Source organism: Papaver somniferum, chromosome 11 (assembly GCF_003573695.1).
Source record: "Papaver somniferum cultivar HN1 chromosome 11, ASM357369v1, whole genome shotgun sequence".
NCBI classification, from domain to species: Eukaryota; Viridiplantae; Streptophyta; class Magnoliopsida; order Ranunculales; family Papaveraceae; genus Papaver; species Papaver somniferum.
This window is the reverse complement of record NC_039368.1, coordinates 125685709-125703470: the sequence shown is the minus strand read 5'-3', so window position 1 is coordinate 125703470 and position 17762 is coordinate 125685709. Positions and strand designations below refer to the sequence as shown.

The following is a 17762-nucleotide window of genomic DNA, read 5'->3' as shown; positions in this document are numbered from 1 at the left end:
AGAATTAATCCAAGAGGCATTTGTTAAAGGCTTTGACCATCCTTGATCATAACTATCAATTTGTCTTTGTAGAGCAATGACAGAGTTTGCTCCCTGATTCAAATTTTCAGCTGATTGGTTCAGAGAATACCAACAGTTCAAGTGTCTCTGGACAGCTAAAGATAGTTGAATGCTTGTGGTAGATTTGGATTAAAGATTCTGAGACACCTTTCCTTCCAAATCAACCAGCATTTTGTGGCTATAATTTCTATTTCAGTGTTTGTAAACACCCCTGCAGTCCAGTTATAGTACATTGGTGCAAAAGAGAAACCACTATCATTATTTGATTTTAGCCCTACCACTGTAGGTAGCATCGAGACAGATTTAGCATAACGCTAAGTCCTATGGTCTTCTAATCTAACATCTAGATTGGAAATCCACGTCAGCCAGAATAACCCCTTAACTCCTATGACAGTTCTAATATATCATCTAGATGAGCTGAAACCATTCCCTGTGGTCGCGCTGAATGGAACAGCGCAACCATCTCAGTCGTCAAATCAAAAAATAAATCAATCTGCGCTGAACCAAACAGCGAAAATTTATTTTTCTCTGCGCTGAACCAAACAGCGAAACTATCTCGCTACTAGTTGGAATGCTAGATATATACGAAAGGGAAGTGCTAGTGCGGGATAGCTTTATGAGCTAGCAGATAAGCGATTATCAAATTTTACATCTGGATAAATGGTGAGTTGTTGAGTATTTATAAACAAGTCCTCGACACTTATCAAATTCGTTAAAATTTCATCCTAGCAAAATACTCCAAGGAACTTTCTTCTGCGGAAGAGGATTCATGTTCAACTCATAATAATCATAGGTGTCTGATCGGTAGAATGAATGGTAACACAAATGGGTTGATTGTAATGTTGGATTTTGGTATAACAAAGATCTAGAAGGATGTTGATCTTATTGTAAATAGAGCTCACGACGATGATTGGGGGTTACATTCAAATTCCATGACTAAGAAGCTATTTAGATGTTATCCAAGGATACTTGGAATCAAAGAGATAAATAAACACATAGAAAATGAATGAAGGAAGATATTACTTCAAGTCTGCAACCATGTTTAGATCATAAACACGAGGAACAAGAGATGGTGAGGATCTGTTTGCAATATGTTTTATGACAGCTGTATCTTAAAATGCAATTATGTGCGGGATAGCATGGCCCTATCCGATATGTTGACTGATTCCGATATGTTGTTTAGGGACACCTCAGTTTAACACTGCAGAGCAACATACTCTTTCTGACAGATGATGCAGTAGACAAAGAAAGTCTTTTTCTGCCGTTACATTTACTAGCTCTAAAGAATAAGATAAGATGCTTAATGACACCCATAACAGGACAATTGAGATTTTTTTCTCGACATACAGCTCTATTTGCTTGGGCACATCTTCGTCTTCTCTATATTCTCATTTAACTGATAACTTATATGATAAACTCTTGTAGGTGATGAATTAGCGGTACGCACCATTCTAGAGTGATCACAACCTTCTTCCAATCTTGAATAAGCTTGTGACGACTCCGGATACAACTGTCTTGGTAAGTAGCCCCCTGTCAAGACTGCACGCGAGAACAACTGCTCCACCAACAATTAGGAGTTTGGGTATATTCTTGCATCGCGTCTTTAATGGTTTCTCATCATTGGAATGCTGTGTTTCAACCGCCTCTGCTGGGGGGTCACGCTGGCTGTTTATCACTTCCACCTCCAAGGATCTAAGGTAGTCTGCACTGAGCTTGGTGTTCAGCTGAGCCATAAAAGCGCACCGAGACAGTGATGTTGTGGTAGAGGCTCGAGCTTTTTGGTAGGCACGTAACCCAGGCTCAATCTTCTTCACAGCTCCCCACATACCTTTCCCGATGCCAAATTTTGCAATCTCACGAGGAATGCCCATGTCTTCATGATGGAAGAGCAGCACCTCACACGCACTCAGCTGGCCGTCCCCTTTATTTGATTCCACTGTTCCACATACATCAACAAATGATACTTCAGTTATGTAGCTCGTATTTTCGCTTATTCAGAAAGAAAAACTGAAGTAACATCTGAACCTACCAAGGACTACTCGATACCAGCCTATAAAAGACTAAATCTGAGATAAGATTTTACCTGCTCGTATGCAATAACTTGAATAATACAAGTCAACGCGTCTAGGTTTGTTGCGTCTTGGCACTGACGAGCATGGTACGCCCTGAAACATGAAAAGAAATTAGCCATAAGATGACATCAAAACGGAGGTTCTAGCCGCCCTACAACAACGGAGATGGTTCAAAGTTTCCACCATACCTTAGTGACACAATAATATGATCTTCCTGCTTCCCATATTCGACGCCCTATGATGTATTCCCTGTCACTGCAGAAGAAGGGAAACTGCACCAAAAGATTGAATTTAGAAGCATACTACTAAACGAATCCAATTCAAGAACACGAGTCAAGCCAAGTCCGTTTAGAGAGGAGAGGTTAAAGATAATCACCAGACCTTGCGTGTCCAGTGAACTAGCATAGTTCCTGTGATTGGGCATTCCTCCAACGTCTCAGCAAGTATGAGCATGTCATCCCAATTGGACCTGAAATCATCATCCCAGAAGAAGTCCCTCACCAACTCAGGAGTGACATCCTCGTAGACACTCCTACTACGATATTGTGGAGGGCCAATCTAGCAAGCAAAACACAATCTTTAGACACATGGATTACAATGAACAAGCGCAGAAAAAAATTCCAACAAAATTTTCAGGTTACGCTATCTTAATCCCAAAGGTTTTAGTATTGAATCCCACCATCATTCCGTACATTGTGTTAATCGAACAGTTCAATCATGGCAGGGGAACTATATGAACTGAACTAAAGTCAAATTCGTCGAAAATAGCAGGTGTAATTGAACTAACCTCGGGATCTCGATGCCAAGCTTGGTAGAGCATAGTTGGAGTTTGCCGGTCCAATATTTGGGTCCACGCCCGACCTCCATCTCTTCCCTCCACAAGTCGGCATAAATGTTCTACATCTTCACTGGTGACAGCAATTGATTTTCCAGGCTCCGGGGAATTACTACTGCAGGGCCGGAAACAAAGATTAATCCCATAAGTTGGATTACTACTAGTAATTTCAATCAAAATCCAATTCATCCATATCCTTTTTGTGAAATAAATTGATTGGATAAAATTTATATACCTGCAATATTCATCAGCAGAGTGTATAGGAGACACTAGTGGATCATCATTGGAGTAGGTATCTGCTGCTACAGTGGAGATCCAAGAAATGAAAGAATGGAATGGAAGGACAAAGCGTTTATAGAGTATACTTGCCAAACTTGAAATTAGATGGGAAATCAGTAAATAAGTATGATTGGAATCTTTTGAGTTAGTAGTATCAAAAGAAGAAGAATAGAGAATTGGGAATTTGGGTTTCCAGGACCATCCAAGAACAAGTCCTAAAACAAAACCAGGAAGCGAAAACAACAGCAGATTGGAAACAACTACTGGTCCAATTACAAAAGGCATCTTAAGTGAATCCAAAAATACTACAACTACTGAATTCAGTGAAGCCATGAGCTGATCATATAAATGAAAATGAACAGTGACAAAGAAAAATCAGTAAAGCAAGAAAAAGTAGGAGAATGGATAAAAAGTAAGAAACGAAAAAACAACAATCCTCTCTCGAATCTCTAACAGATGATGACCAAATGAATGAAAAACGATTCGAGGGGATTGGACTTGGGAGGGAAAACAAGGAAGAAGAAGAAGAAGATGGAAGAGAGAAATTGGTGTTAAATTAAAAATGAAAAGAAAAGAGTGGCAAGCAAAAGCTGAGGCAAGAAATAATCACTTGCTTGATGTAGCTGAAACCGAGGGATGTTGGAAAGTAATAGGTGGGTTTTGGATAAGGATTCAGGACGATGATGCTGTTTTGTTATTATTAAATCAAATTAATCTTTTCGTGTTGATGGGAAATAAACAAATATATTGATGATGAAGTGACAGAAACCAAGTCTTCTATTTCTTTTTCTGGTATCCATCCACTAGTGTTTCTCTTTTATGGGGACGGACGGAACAAATCCATCCAACACTGAAAATGAAATGTTTTGGACGGAACAAATCAAACAAACGTTCTTGCTTTCGTACACCAAAAATAAAATGTTTTTCTCATTGTTGAAGCTGTAAAATAAAATAAGTATGATTCCATCAACAGAACACATCTAACCTGTACTCTGCGCAAACATTAGACTAGGACTAACCTAATAGTCACCGTTGCTATTGCTGATAATGACTACATCTAATCAGATTTTTGGTCGGTGGTCGTTTCTCCGTCCTACTTCTAATGACTTTTTAAAATATAATTTAAGTTCATGGAATGACTAATTTAATGTTACACCACCAGAAGCATACTCACTCTCCTTTTCGAATAATTTAACACATTTTGGTATACGAAACGAAGCAGTGTCATAAATGTCAGCGTCTGATATTACCGCAGAGTGGGAGTGTGGACATAGCTCGACTTCTGCTCTTCTACTACGGAGAGTTGAAGCAATGTTAGTTAGTCCGGTGATTGCAAGCAGCAAAGACAAAACACAGGCCCAAACAGCCCAGCACATACTACAATGATAATGTCACAAAAACCAGTCTTTCTAGCCCTGAGTGTATACTTCTGGCGGTGACACATAAGAACCACCACCTTCTAAATTCTTTCTCAAGACTAAAAACCACCTCATATTAGCTAAAGAAAAAAATCAATTTTCGACCTTAGTTTTGAATATTAAAGAGAGGGCAGAAGTATAAGAGATCCAGCTGTACTACTAGTATCCACACATACCCTTGGAGACAAACTGATCAAAAGCCAAACAGCTACCGTTCTCCCAGAGGCACCAGCAATCTGTTTCACAATTAACAATGGGTTCCGTGAGCTGCATTGTTCTCATCTTATTCATTCCTTCTAAGCAGCATCCCTCTTTCCGAATCAACAACGGGTTGTCGGGACTTTTGCCCTGATTATAATGTAGTCAATTTCATGAATGCCGGATCTCCAAATCTATGTGTCTCTGCAAAACAAATCACAACATAGTTCATGAATGTCTCCCATAGCATGCACAGTTCTAGTTGTCAGCAATAGAACAAAAGCTAAACAAGGATATTTCGATTGAAACTTTACCCTAGCAGCAGTCTCATCAAATGCCAAGCAGTCTAGCATTCTGCCTCATAAACTATCTCTACTGAGTTTGTCTTTGGAGTACTTAATTGAGACCTGCAAAAAAACAAAAAAGGTACTCCGACGCCCAAGTAAGAAATATTTCAATGCAAAATTTAGTAAAGATATAGTAGGAATTAAGAATTCATACCTTTGAAGTTGATAAGTAGACTCTTTCACTGAATAATTAAGAACAACTAATAGCCAAATGCAGTGATCAAAAATCAAAAAAGGCGTATATTTATTTGAAACTAAATACTGCATCTATTAAAATCCGAATACGTGCATCTAACCTCCTTAAGTGTAAAATCTCTGGTTTGTGTTTATATGTCCCGGTCAGGGGGAACTCAATTACAGACTCTTACCGTTTTGGTCTTTACTACAATACCTTCAATCCTAACTCGCGACTGTCATGAGTTTCAGAGCGCAACTTCTCAATAATTAGGTCTTTGCTCCCGCAACTTCGGTATTCATCTGGACTAGTCATCAGTTTCTATCCAGGTGGAAGAGTGAAATTTCCTTCGCAATTGCGTGCACAATCCAGCGTCTTCAGCCTCTGACCGCGATAGTCTTCGGTTCCCGTTCAGATGGAACATAGCGCAGTTTTCATGGCAATTTGGTCTTTAATCCAGCGTCTTCCATTTTCCACTGCGGCAGTCATCGGTTTCCGTCCAGGTGGAACCGAGCGCAGTTTCCTTAGTATTTTGGTCTTCAATCCTACTGCAATAGTCATCGGTTCCCGACAAGGTGGAACTGAGCACAGTTTCTTAGCAATTTGGTCTTCAGTCTAGCGTCTTTAGACTTCAACTGCGATAGTCATCGGTTCCTGTCCAGGTGGAACCGAGCGCAGTCTCCTTTCCATTTTGGTCTTCAAAATCCAGCATCTTCAATCTTTGACTGCGGTATTCATCGGGTCCGTGCAGGTGGAATTGAGCGCAGTTTTCTTCGCATTTTTGTCTTCAATCCAGCATCTTCAGTCTTTGACTGCGGTATTCATCAGTTCCCGTCCAGGTGGAACTGAGCGCAGTTTCTTAGCAATTTGGTCTTCAGTCCAACGTCTTCAGACTTCAACTGCGGTAGTCATCGGTTCCCGACCAGGTGGAACCGAGCACAGTTTCTTAGCAATTTGGTCTTCAATCCAGCATCTTCAGACTTCAAGTGTGGTAGTCATCGGTTAACGTCCAGGTTTAAATGTCTTTTATTGCTCTATTTGAAATATAAGCTTAACAAATTTAGCAGGTGTTTTTTTTTAGTATTTTTGTATTGACAGCATTGTCAATAAGTTTAAACCGTCCAAGTACCAAGCAGTTTATTAGCAATTTGGTCTTCAAACTTCTACTGCCATAGTCATCGGTTCCGTCCAGGTGGAACCGAGGGCAGTTTCTTTGCAATTTGGTCTTCAATCCAACATCTTTAAACTTCAACTGCTATAGTCATCGGTTCCTGATCAGGTGGAACCGAGCGCAGTTCCTTTGCAACTTGGTCTTCAATCCAGCGTCTTCAAACTTCTACTGCGGTAGTCATCGGTTCCTGACCAGGTGGAACCGAGCGCAGTTTCTTTGCAATTTGGTCTTCAATCCAGCGTCTTCAAATTTCAACTGTGTTAGTCATCAATTCCCGTCCAAGTGGAACCAAGCGCACTCACTCAAGCATCTCCAGTCTTGGATCATGGTGATAATTGGTTGCCGTCCATGTGAACGAGTGAAGTTTTTTAGTTCTTTAGCTTACATTTTTGATGTCTTTTATTGCTTTATTTGAAATTTAAGTTTTAACAAATTTAGCAGGTGATATTTTTTTAGTATTACAGGATTGTCGATAAGTTTAAATCGTCTAAATGCACTCTTAAAAATGTGATCAAACATCCTGAAAATGAAGAAAAGATTGTAAGTAACAGTAGAACATTAGAGTGACCGATTACAACCTGAACTGGATTTCAAAATGTGAACAGAAACAAAGTAGGACTTCCAGATATATAAGAAAAAGAAAGAAAGAAAAAAAGGTGAGGGGCATAGTTTTTCAAATTACACAATTTTCACTTATGATCTCTTGATCTCTAATTCATACTGACCGGAAAAACAAAAGCAATAGAAACGATTAATTAAGTAATACTGAAGAGAAACAGAGCTTGTGAAAACAGACCGATCGAAATGAAAAAACATATTTTCCTAAAAACAAATCTGGAGGCAATAAATTTATAAATCAAAGAGAAAAAAAGAAAACATCCAAAGGAGTGAGCACGAAACCAAACATCCAAAGAGACGAAAAGAAAGAAATACACAAAGATAGCTAAGAACGATAAATGAGCTAAACAACAAATATAGACATTTCTAAAGGTTGGCAAAGATGTTCTCAAGTTTTATATAAAGTTTATGTTTTATTAGTTACAAATTGGAAGTCAGATCCAATTCAGAGACTAATCTAGAAGAGATTACGAACTGAAAGCTTTCAAGTGTTTGATTATGTGAATATCTTGTATTAGATAAGAAAGTGATTAATATCTTATGTTAGATAACTGTCTGAATCCCATTATTATCTTCTTGGACATTATTTGCCTTATCTAATTTGGCAAATCACACATCTTATCAGACTATATACCTGTGAATCTGAAAAATAACTCACTGACAAGGGATTTGTGAGTGCTATAGATCTTACCTTCTACTCCATACTAAAAACAACTGTTGATATGTCGAAGAAATACAGGTTCCAAGTGAAGAGTTGATTTAAGATGTTATTCCCAGATCTGAAGTCATGACAAAAGAAAGAAACACAGATTCGAATTTTAGTTACTACGCAGTTGAAATCAGTAGAATAAAAGTTATGCAAATTCGTGCACAAGAGTGTCTTTCCCAATAGCATAGCATAGCATGTAACAAGAAAAATAAATGAAAATTAGATTGTCGAGAAAACTTACATAGCCATTCAAATGCTGCACTGGAGTCTTGACTTCATCATTTGAACATGGTCACAAGCCCAAACCATCTGCTTCTTCCCCTTATTTCATCATACATATATCACCTATGTGATATAAAACAGATTCAGTACTACACTACAACCCATGGAACAGAAAAGAAAATTAACAGACTTGATTTCAAAAGAACTTGCATTATGTATGCAGCAAAGAAATGTCAGGTTACTTAAAATGCCTGAGGGTAAGATACCAAAAGACCACTAGTATCTTTATGGCATTAGTACAAAACTTTAGTACCAAAAGAACATTTGTCAATGGAGACTGAAACAGGGCACTTAAAGAAAATTACAATTAAAAAAAATCAACTCAGTGTTCATGCATCAACTGGACATTGTTTAAAGTTCACATAACTTTTATGCCTAAAATCTAATATCTGGCAAATGAAGTAATCTTTAGAAAAGTAACTTCAATCAAAATGGTGTCACGATATATACTTATATTATAGGTCACACCTCATGAGTCTTTTGGCTTCTAAGAATTCCAAGTCCAACTTAGATGTCATCATTCAAGATCCTAGGTAAGTCTAGCAAACATGTCATGACAAATGTTAGATAAATACAACATTCCGGGCGAGAAAAATACTATTGAGAAAAATCATACGAGTAATAGCTGAATTAACCTAAGTGTAGTCAATCAATGGAGCAGCAAGGTTTACGATGTACATGCTTTAGTAACCAACAGTTGTACTAGTACTACATCATACTTTAAAGCATAATAGTGGACATTATAGACTAGTATAAATTGATACATAAATGAGGACACATGAAGCACACTTAAATTGCAAAAGTAGGTAGCTAAAATATGATATGATTACCCTAATTTAACAGTGAACCAACACACTAATACTGAACTTGGTACACTACTAAACATTTGAATCATGTGAATTTAAAAATTTTTATCACCGGATAAATCCTAAAAAGATGAACAAGGAGAATTGAGCTGAAGTTAACCTTATTCCTTGCTGCTAAGAAGTGTTCTTCTGCAATTTCACAGACAAGTCCTGCAATAAATCTCCTTGTTCCGTAAAAGATGACTTGGTAGAAATACATGATCAACTTGAAGAAGAAGAAGAAGAAGAAGATCATCATCATTATCATCCTGAAACATATGAGAATCAGCAGCCAAAACATCTATTAGAAACATGTTTACATGAATTATCAAATACTCCCCTTTTGACTCGGTAGAAGACATAATTGAAAAACTTATTTAAGAATTTATAATTGTACCACCTGCATTTTCGTGTCACCAACATTCCTTCTCATCTAAAAAGGGAAGAAGGAATCTCTGAAGTAGATGAATCAACAGCAATAGCAAGATAACGAGTGACTCGACTCGAGAGAAACAACACTGAACTGTTTGTTTATATGACGCAATGAGTGGTAACTCCACAGATGTAAATCGATGAGACATTTGGGGATGATTTTTTGAGTTGAATCCATGAAAAAAATCTAGAGAGAGAGGGAGAGATGTATGGAATGGAATCCAGGAGGACAGAGTAGAATAGATAGATCTAAGCGTTTGAGCGGGAGTTTGCGGAAACCAAGATATTTTTCAAATTTCGAATTTTCGCAGAGAGATACTGAGAGAGACAAATGAATTTCCATTTGACTGAATTTATCAACTCAAATGACTAAAATACCCCAAGTTCTTTTTGTGTTTGACTTGCCCGGGTCCCACTTAGGCCTTCCACTGTTTGTCTAGGGCCCTTACCCGCCACCCTATCCTACCCGCCAGAATTTTTACCCATATCTTATCCTACCCGCCATTGACGGGTAGGTTGACGGGTAAACACTATTTTATCCGCCATCGAATGGGTAGGGTGATGGATAAAACCCGAAATTATCCTACCCTACCCGCTTACCCGCCTAACATATGTAAAAGACCAAATAATCCCTGTCCTTTCTTTTTTCAATGAATTTCGCGGACAAAGCTCGTCTCACATGCAAGTTTCTGATACCAGACACATTTTAACACAACATTCACTTTAAACGCATGACTCTAAATTTTGTTTTTAGAATTTTTATTCTCAACAGTTCCTAATGGAAACTGGTTTCTTTGCAGATTGACAGCGGGGGATAGAGGAAAAAGTAGCTCCGCTAAGACGGATCCTGAGCTACAACAACTAGAGCAGCATACACCGTCCAAAGACATTCCAACAGCCCCTAACACCCTTGGCTCGAGATGGTTCAGCTGTTTCTCTTGTTCCCATATCCGCAAATGCTAATAGAGTAAGTACTCAAGACATGAATCTTGTGGCCATTCTACTAAGAAAATGAAAACTAGATTTCAAAACAGTAATAATTTTGTGTGGCTTTACCTTCCTGTTCAGATTTCGTTCATTTTGGATATCATCATGACCTTTAATGCGAGGTCGTTACAGTATCCCGTCAGATATTACAAACTGTCATTACTGTTGTTGATTAGTGTTTTAATTAAGCTTTATCAAAATGAAAATTAAACCTGGGTTCAAGTAAATAAGTATTTCCCGTCTGTCCTTTAATTGTTTGGTTTTATGTTAAAAATTTGTCATGGAAGACAAAACCAAATTCGAATAAGTGTGTCAAGATATATTGAAATGAAGAACCAAGTACCCTAAAATGAGTCATACGAAGATTCTATTTTGTTTCTTCGATAGTGGAGAAGTAATGTATGTTCACACTAGTATTGGGAGCATCAGCATAGTATGTGTTCCCTTTTGCTGGTTTTCAAAATTATCGGCTGCATACAAACATCTCCATAAATTTGGAGGGACAGTTTCGTTGGGCTTTTCACGTTTTATGCGAGAGTGAGAGGACAATTATTATGAGAGTTAAATGGAATAGCATGGGAAAAAATTCGAAAAAGAAAATCACCACCAAGTGATGAGTTTCGCGGCAAAGTTTAAAAAAAAAACGGTTATACCCGCTACCCTATCTTACCCGACCCGCCATTTGGCGGGTCGGGTGCCGAAATAGGCCATATCCTACCCACCCTACCCGTTGTGCAGCCCTATGTTTGTCTGACTCTACACATCGAGTGTTGAATGATTTCCGGCACTGAATGCCTGTGGCCGGGCTAACTGTTTGCAAGATTTCAGATTCAGCCTGAAATCCATAGTGAAGATGATGCGCTTTTTTCCTTCTTACTAATATTTTTCTTTTTGATTAACCATAAACAAATGTCGATGAAGTGACAGAAAGAAATGTCTCGGCATGTGCGATAGGAGATGACCATTGTCTATTAAGATAATTTATATCATTTGTTTTTTTTTTTTTTTGTAAGTTAAATATCATAGAAGAAAAACTAATTTTGGGAGTTAGTAACCCTTACATCACCCCGAGTAGAGCCATCTAGTACTTGGTTTATAGTAGATACCCTATCATTAGATTTTATCTACTTCTAAAGCATACTGAATACAAGAAGGGGGAATTGTATCCCAGTTAACGGCAATTCTGAAGCTTCTAGCTACTTTAGCCAAAGTGTCTGCTACATTGTTTGCAGTCCTAGGAACAAAATAGAAACCTTTAAAGTTATTACAAAAAGAAAACTCATTTTTCGCTTCATCCATTATAGTTTGGTTTTTCCAAGAGATTTGCGATGGTTCTCCATTCAGATAATCCACCAGATTTTTGCAGTCGCCTTCCACACTGAAAGTGGACAAGTTGTTGGCTCTTGCCCATTTAGCTGCTTGCAAGTAGCCTAGAACTTCCGCTTCTTCAGGTTCAGTTGCTGAGATTGGTCCTTCTCTTCCTTGAATAAATTCACCTGCATCATTTCTAAAGATTATAACAAAGCCTGCTGGGTATTACAAGAAATCCAGGCAGCATCCAGATTTAGTTTATGATAATGTGGTTCTGGAAGTTTCCATATATTGTTACTAGTGTTTCCTCTTATCAGGTCTTTTCTTTTGACTGTGTACTTCTCTTTGTGCCAGTATGCTAGATGTCTTTGTATCTCCACAGCTACTTCTTGATGTGTTTGTTGTTGGTTATCAAAAGCTCTATAACATCTTTCCTTCCATATGAACCATATTTTGGTCATTATTATTTCTATAGGTATCTGAGGGTTTCCTTCTTCAAGACTTTCCTTAAAGATATTAAAGAAAGTTGTATTTATGTTAAACTGTATATCTACAGGATGTGGGTCAGTTGCCCACACAGCTTGCGCAAACTTGCAGTGTAAGCATAGATGTTCTATTGTTTCATGTTCATTGCATCCAAAGGAACAAGAAGAATAAATATCCTTAAACCTAGACAGTTTAACATTAGTTGACACAGCATCTTGAAGACACTTCCAAGCAAAAATTTTTATCCGCTGGGATGTTTGTGTAGCCCAAAGTTTCTTCCAAAAAGTATCAGGCTGCCCTAAGTTATAGTAATTTATGGTTTTTTCATTTAACTTATAATACATGGATTTCACAGTGAACTTTCTAGATCTTGTTAGAAGCCATCTCAGAGTATCTTTCTTTTCAAATCTAATGTTGCAGATTTTTTGAGCTATATCTCTATGGAATAAAGAGTGAATTAAGGTTGCATTCCATCTTTTTGTATCAGTATCTATTAGGTCTCTAACCAGGTTTACTGATGAGTTATTACTGGTCTTGTATTGTTTAAGTTTTTCAGATACATCAGGAATCCAGTTATCCTCCCATATATTGACTTTCATTCCATCACCTATTTCCCAAATACTGTTTTGTTCAACTAAAATTATTCCTTTGTAGATACATTTCCACATCCAAGAGCTAGAGGAAGGGATTTTAGCTCTAAAAGCAGAGTTTCTCTTGAAGTATCTTGACTTTAGTTGTGTAACCCAAAGAGCATGTGGTTTTGTCATGATTCTCCACGCTAGTTTAGCTATAAGAGCTAAATTGAATTTATGTGCATTTTTAAAACCTAGCCCTCCTTTACTAATTAGTTTGCACAGGCATGAATAAGATTTTGGATAGTATCCTTTGTAATTTGTTTCTTTCCCCCACCAGAAATCTCTTTGTAGAGCATCTATTTTATTGGTTATCTTTTTTGGCAGAATAAAGCAACTCATTTGATAGCTGGCCAAGTTAGCTAAGGTTGCTTTATTTAGCACCATTTTACTGGACTGAGCAAAAAAATTTCCTACCCAACCTTGTATTATGTGTTCCATTTTTTCTATTATGCTTTCAAACTGTTTTATTTTGGTTTTATCTACAAATAGAGGTGTTCCTAGATAAGAATCTTTCAGGTCAATATGTTTGATTTTAAGGATCTTACTAATCATTCTTTGATGCTTTGGTTGGACTTTCTTGCTAAAAAATTTTCCAGATTTATCAAAATTGATAAGCTGCCCTGAAGCTTTGCTAAAGGTGTCTATTAAACTTAAGATTTTATGATATTCTTTCAGATCATCCCTAATGAACAGTAAACAATCATCGACAAAAAATAGGTGGGATATGGAGCTATTACTAGGAGTTATTTTTATTCCATGAATTTCCTTCTTTTCCTCTGCCATAATTAGATTTCTAGAGAAGATTTCCATACAAATTATAAAGAGATAAGGTGAAAGGGGATCACCCTGCCTAAGACCTCTAGTAGGATTGAAAAAATCTCCATGACATCCATTAAACATGACAACAATAGAGGTTTTGGAAATACATATCCTAATTAGATTGTAGAAGTTTTGATCAAAGCTAAAGGCTTTAAGCGCATTTATAAGGAAATCCCAATTGACTCTGTCGAAGGCCTTTGACATATCAATCTTGATCCCCATCCCAGCATGCTTAATTTTCTTTTTCTTGAAAGAATGAATAATTTCCTGAGATATGATAATATTATCTGATATTTTTCTGTTTGTCAAAAAGGCAGCTTGGAATTGAGATATTAGAGAATCTAAGTGAGGTTTAATTCTATTTGCTAGAATTTTTGCTATAATCTTATAAACAGTATTGCAGAGCCCTATTGGTCTGAACTGACTTGGGTCATTAGGGTGCCTGTTTTTAGGGATAAGGAAGAGAAAGGTCTTATTGAACTCTGGATTTAGCTCTCCTGTTCTAAAAAAATCATGTATTGTGTCGATTACTTGTTCCCCTACAATGTCCCAGTTCATCTTAAAGAAACTTACTGGGAATCCATCTGGTCCATGGGATTTATTAGGTTTTAATTTTTTTAGGACAACTCTGATTTCTTCAGAGGACGGAATGGCATTTAGATGAGAGTTTCCTTCTTCAGAAATAGTAGGACTAATGTTGGTAAAAAGGTCTACATCCTTAGTATGGTCTCTATTATCTTCTGAAAATAGGTTTAAGTAGAATTCTTTCAAGGTGTTCTTGATTTCATCTCTTTTGAAAGTTATTTCTCCATTACTTTGTTTGATACATTTTATATTGTTCCATTTCCTTCTCTTTAGAGTTTTAGTATGGAAGAATTTTGTATTCCTCTCTCCTAAATTGACCATATTATCTCTTGATTGCTGTTTTGCAATCGCTTCTTGTGTATCATACAACTTTTCTAACAAGAATAGTTTATCTTTTATCTTCTCTTCTTTTCTATATACATGACTAGAACCATTGAGCATATCTATCTGATGTAATACTTTCCTAATTTTTTTAGTAGGTTTTCCAAAAATGTTTTTTTCCAGAATTCCAAGTTGTGCTGCAATTCTTGAAGGTTTGTTATAAGGGAAATAGAGGGAATTTCCTCTGACAGACTAAATTTTCATGTGTCTTTAATAGTTTGGATACATGACTGTTCCTTTTGCCATGTATCATAGTATTTAAAGGTATGTTTATTTTTAAAGGCTTTAGAATCAAGAATAAGAGCAATTGGACTATGGTCTGAACCTATGGCAACTAGATGAGTAAGAGAAGCATTTTGAAATTGATGGTTCCAATCATTGTTTGTTACTGCTCTATCTAGTCTTTCCTTTATGTTAGCTTCCCTGTCTCTTTGGTTGTTCCAAGTGAATTCATATCCAGTGAACCCTATATCTATTAAACCAGCATTATTAAGTATATTTTGATAGTATTCACTATCTGATTTCTTAAAAGGGAGACCACCACATTTTTCCTCTTGACTAAAAATCACATTCATATCTCCTAATAGAATCCAAGGGGTAGAGTATTTATCTACTTGTTCAGAGATTTCTGAAATTAAATCCCATGCTGTAAGCTTAGTATTTGGATAAGGACTACCATAAAAGCATGTCAAGAGACACTTCTTAGATTCCTGATTAGTTTGTACTAAGATATTTATCATATTTATATTACATTGTACAATTTCAAAAGCAAAACCTATGGCTAAACCTCCTGCCTTTCCTATGGGATCAACTATATGTATATTAGGGTAATCTTTTAATAAAGATCTAACTAGATGCCTTTGTGATTTAGTTTCAGACACGAACAGAATTTCAGGTTTTTCTATATCAATTATTTGTTTGAGATGTTTTTTAGTGAATGGGTTTCCACAACCCTGCACATTCCAAGCTATTAACTTCATAGTTTCCCTAAATTATTGAATAACAAGTATAGCAGAGATATAACACTAAAAGAAATCAACTAAAAGTATTGCAGTTTAATTTTATTGAAAGCAGCAATGAGGAATATTTTAAATGAAATCAGAATGCAGAAGAAAAAATGAAAAAAACTTAGATTAGGGGAGAGTGATACCTGTTTCTCCTCTTGTTGCTTTTGGGGAGACAACTCAGGGAAAGGAATTGGATGATAAGTACTTGAGCTTGACTTATGATTCGCCGTATTGGAACCATACTGATGAACTTCTAAGATCTTTCCGTCATTAGAGGGAATTGAACATAAATGTTCAGAAGATGAAGAAGAAATACAATCAGGTACTGAGATTTTGAAAGCTGACTTAGGTTGTGTCAATGGAGTATTAAATGATGATGATATGCATGATGAATGCAAGATGTAATCCATTGAGTTCATTTCAGAGCTCACTGGAACATAAGGTGAAATTAGGGATTCAAGAGAATCCCCCAAAAAAGGCGAAGAAAAAGATAGTCTTCTTGAAATAGAGATATTATTATCAGATAAAGATGGGGAATCATTATTTGGTACCGGGTCTGGAGAATCCGACCCGGATCCGACTTCAAGAGTAGCCATGGGACCCGTTTCCATTTCCGCCAAAACTCGGAAAGTTTCCGAGTTCGCAGATCGGAACGATTCATCCGATGAAGGTATAGGTATAAAATTCTCAGGCAGGTTGTATGGGAAGGTTCTCTTTCCCAACTCCGAAGAGGAGGCTAACGGCATGTCTTCATCTGAGGCAGATGAAGAATATTCAGTAATGATAAAAGGACCTAACACATTATAGGAGTTAGACGGATGAACAATCGCACCAAGAGATGGTTGCACAATGTGTAGGTTCTCATGCTCATTATCTCTAAGATCCGGTTCTTCATCCACATACGTTCTAAAGATGTCGTGAAAAGTTTCCTTCACTCCAGGTTGATTGAGATATTCCTGTACTGGAACTGGAGCTCCAGTATGATCGAAATTATCTTTAGGATTCCATACTTGGACTAGCACATCATTAAGCCAATTCATGTCATTACTTGGGTATGGAGAGTTACCAGTTATATCATAAATATCCTCTAAAGCTTTCCCTAGTAAAATTGAACAATCACCAACTTTGTGTCCTAATCTCAGACAATAGGTACATAATTTTGAAGGTAAGTTGATATAGTTGAAATAAATGGATGTTACAGGGTAATTATATACCTTAACCAGTAAATGGTTAATAAGAGGTTTTTCTATGTTAACCCACATAAGTACTCTTGGTATTAAGTCAGGTGATTCCATACCAGTACAAATTTTGGCCACCTGGCCTACCTTTCCAGCAATTAAGCTTAGCATTTCCTTTGCACGGTGTTCAGACTTAGTATTTAAGATAAAAGCCCAAATAGGTATTTCTTTAACCAGATCAGTTGAAATTCTCATTCCTTGATAAGCAGTTGTTGCAGCCATCATATTGCCAAAAGGGTACCACGGACCATTCGATGATATCCAATGAAAATCCTCCTTTTTCCTAAAAGTAATAATGAATAAATTTGGATCTATTTCCCTAATTTGAAAAGTTATTTGATTGTTCCAAAAGTTATTAAGAGCTCCTCTTACTTCCCACTGCTTTAAAACAACAGTGGAGAAAACTCTAGTTAATATACTATAATCTTTGATACCAAAATCCCTAATGAAAGAAGGAGGGGTTGGTAAAAGACCAATGTTACTATGGTTAGCCATTCTCTGAGCAAGAGATAGACCACTAAGATGTCTGTAAAGGTTAAAATTTTCACTCATAATGAAGAGAAATAGAAGAAGAAGAGACACAAGAATAAGAACTAAACTTGATACAAAGAGCTTAAATAGATGGTTTGTACTCTATCCAAGTTGTTTATACAAGCCAAAACATCCGTGATCGTCCAAAAATCAAGAAAAGAAAAAAACCTATTCAGGAACCAATAAGAACTCGACAACAAGAAGCAAGGAGGACGTTTTGACAACAAGGTACGAGGTAAGGTTTTTGTTGACTATCAGAATGAAAAAGATTTTCCTTTTTTTTAAGAAAAAACAACTTTAGATCAAAGTAGAGAAAGAGGTATATTTTAATTTTAGCGGTA

The 17762-nt window shown here is 36.9% G+C and overlaps 1 protein-coding gene and 1 long non-coding RNA gene across 2 annotated transcripts; both read right to left on the bottom strand.

Moving 5' to 3' along the window:
- Positions 1 to 1133: 1133 nt before the first annotated feature.
- Positions 1134 to 3961, bottom strand: LOC113321952. Its single transcript, XM_026569939.1, has 6 exons — positions 3203 to 3961; positions 2920 to 3082; positions 2514 to 2690; positions 2321 to 2404; positions 2144 to 2225; positions 1134 to 1996 (listed from the first exon to the last, which is right to left on the bottom strand). Exons 1-6 carry the CDS (start codon positions 3577 to 3579, stop codon positions 1521 to 1523), a joined length of 1359 nt encoding a protein of 452 aa, XP_026425724.1. The 5' UTR covers positions 3580 to 3961; the 3' UTR covers positions 1134 to 1520.
- An 840-nt stretch (positions 3962 to 4801) lies between these two features.
- LOC113321953 lies at positions 4802 to 9728 on the bottom strand. The gene is made up of 6 exons (XR_003346923.1): positions 9410 to 9728; positions 9131 to 9278; positions 8124 to 8227; positions 7865 to 7952; positions 5177 to 7075; positions 4802 to 5066 (listed from the first exon to the last, which is right to left on the bottom strand). It is a non-coding gene; the product is annotated as an uncharacterized LOC113321953 (long non-coding RNA).
- Between the last annotated feature and the right edge of the window lie 8034 nt (positions 9729 to 17762).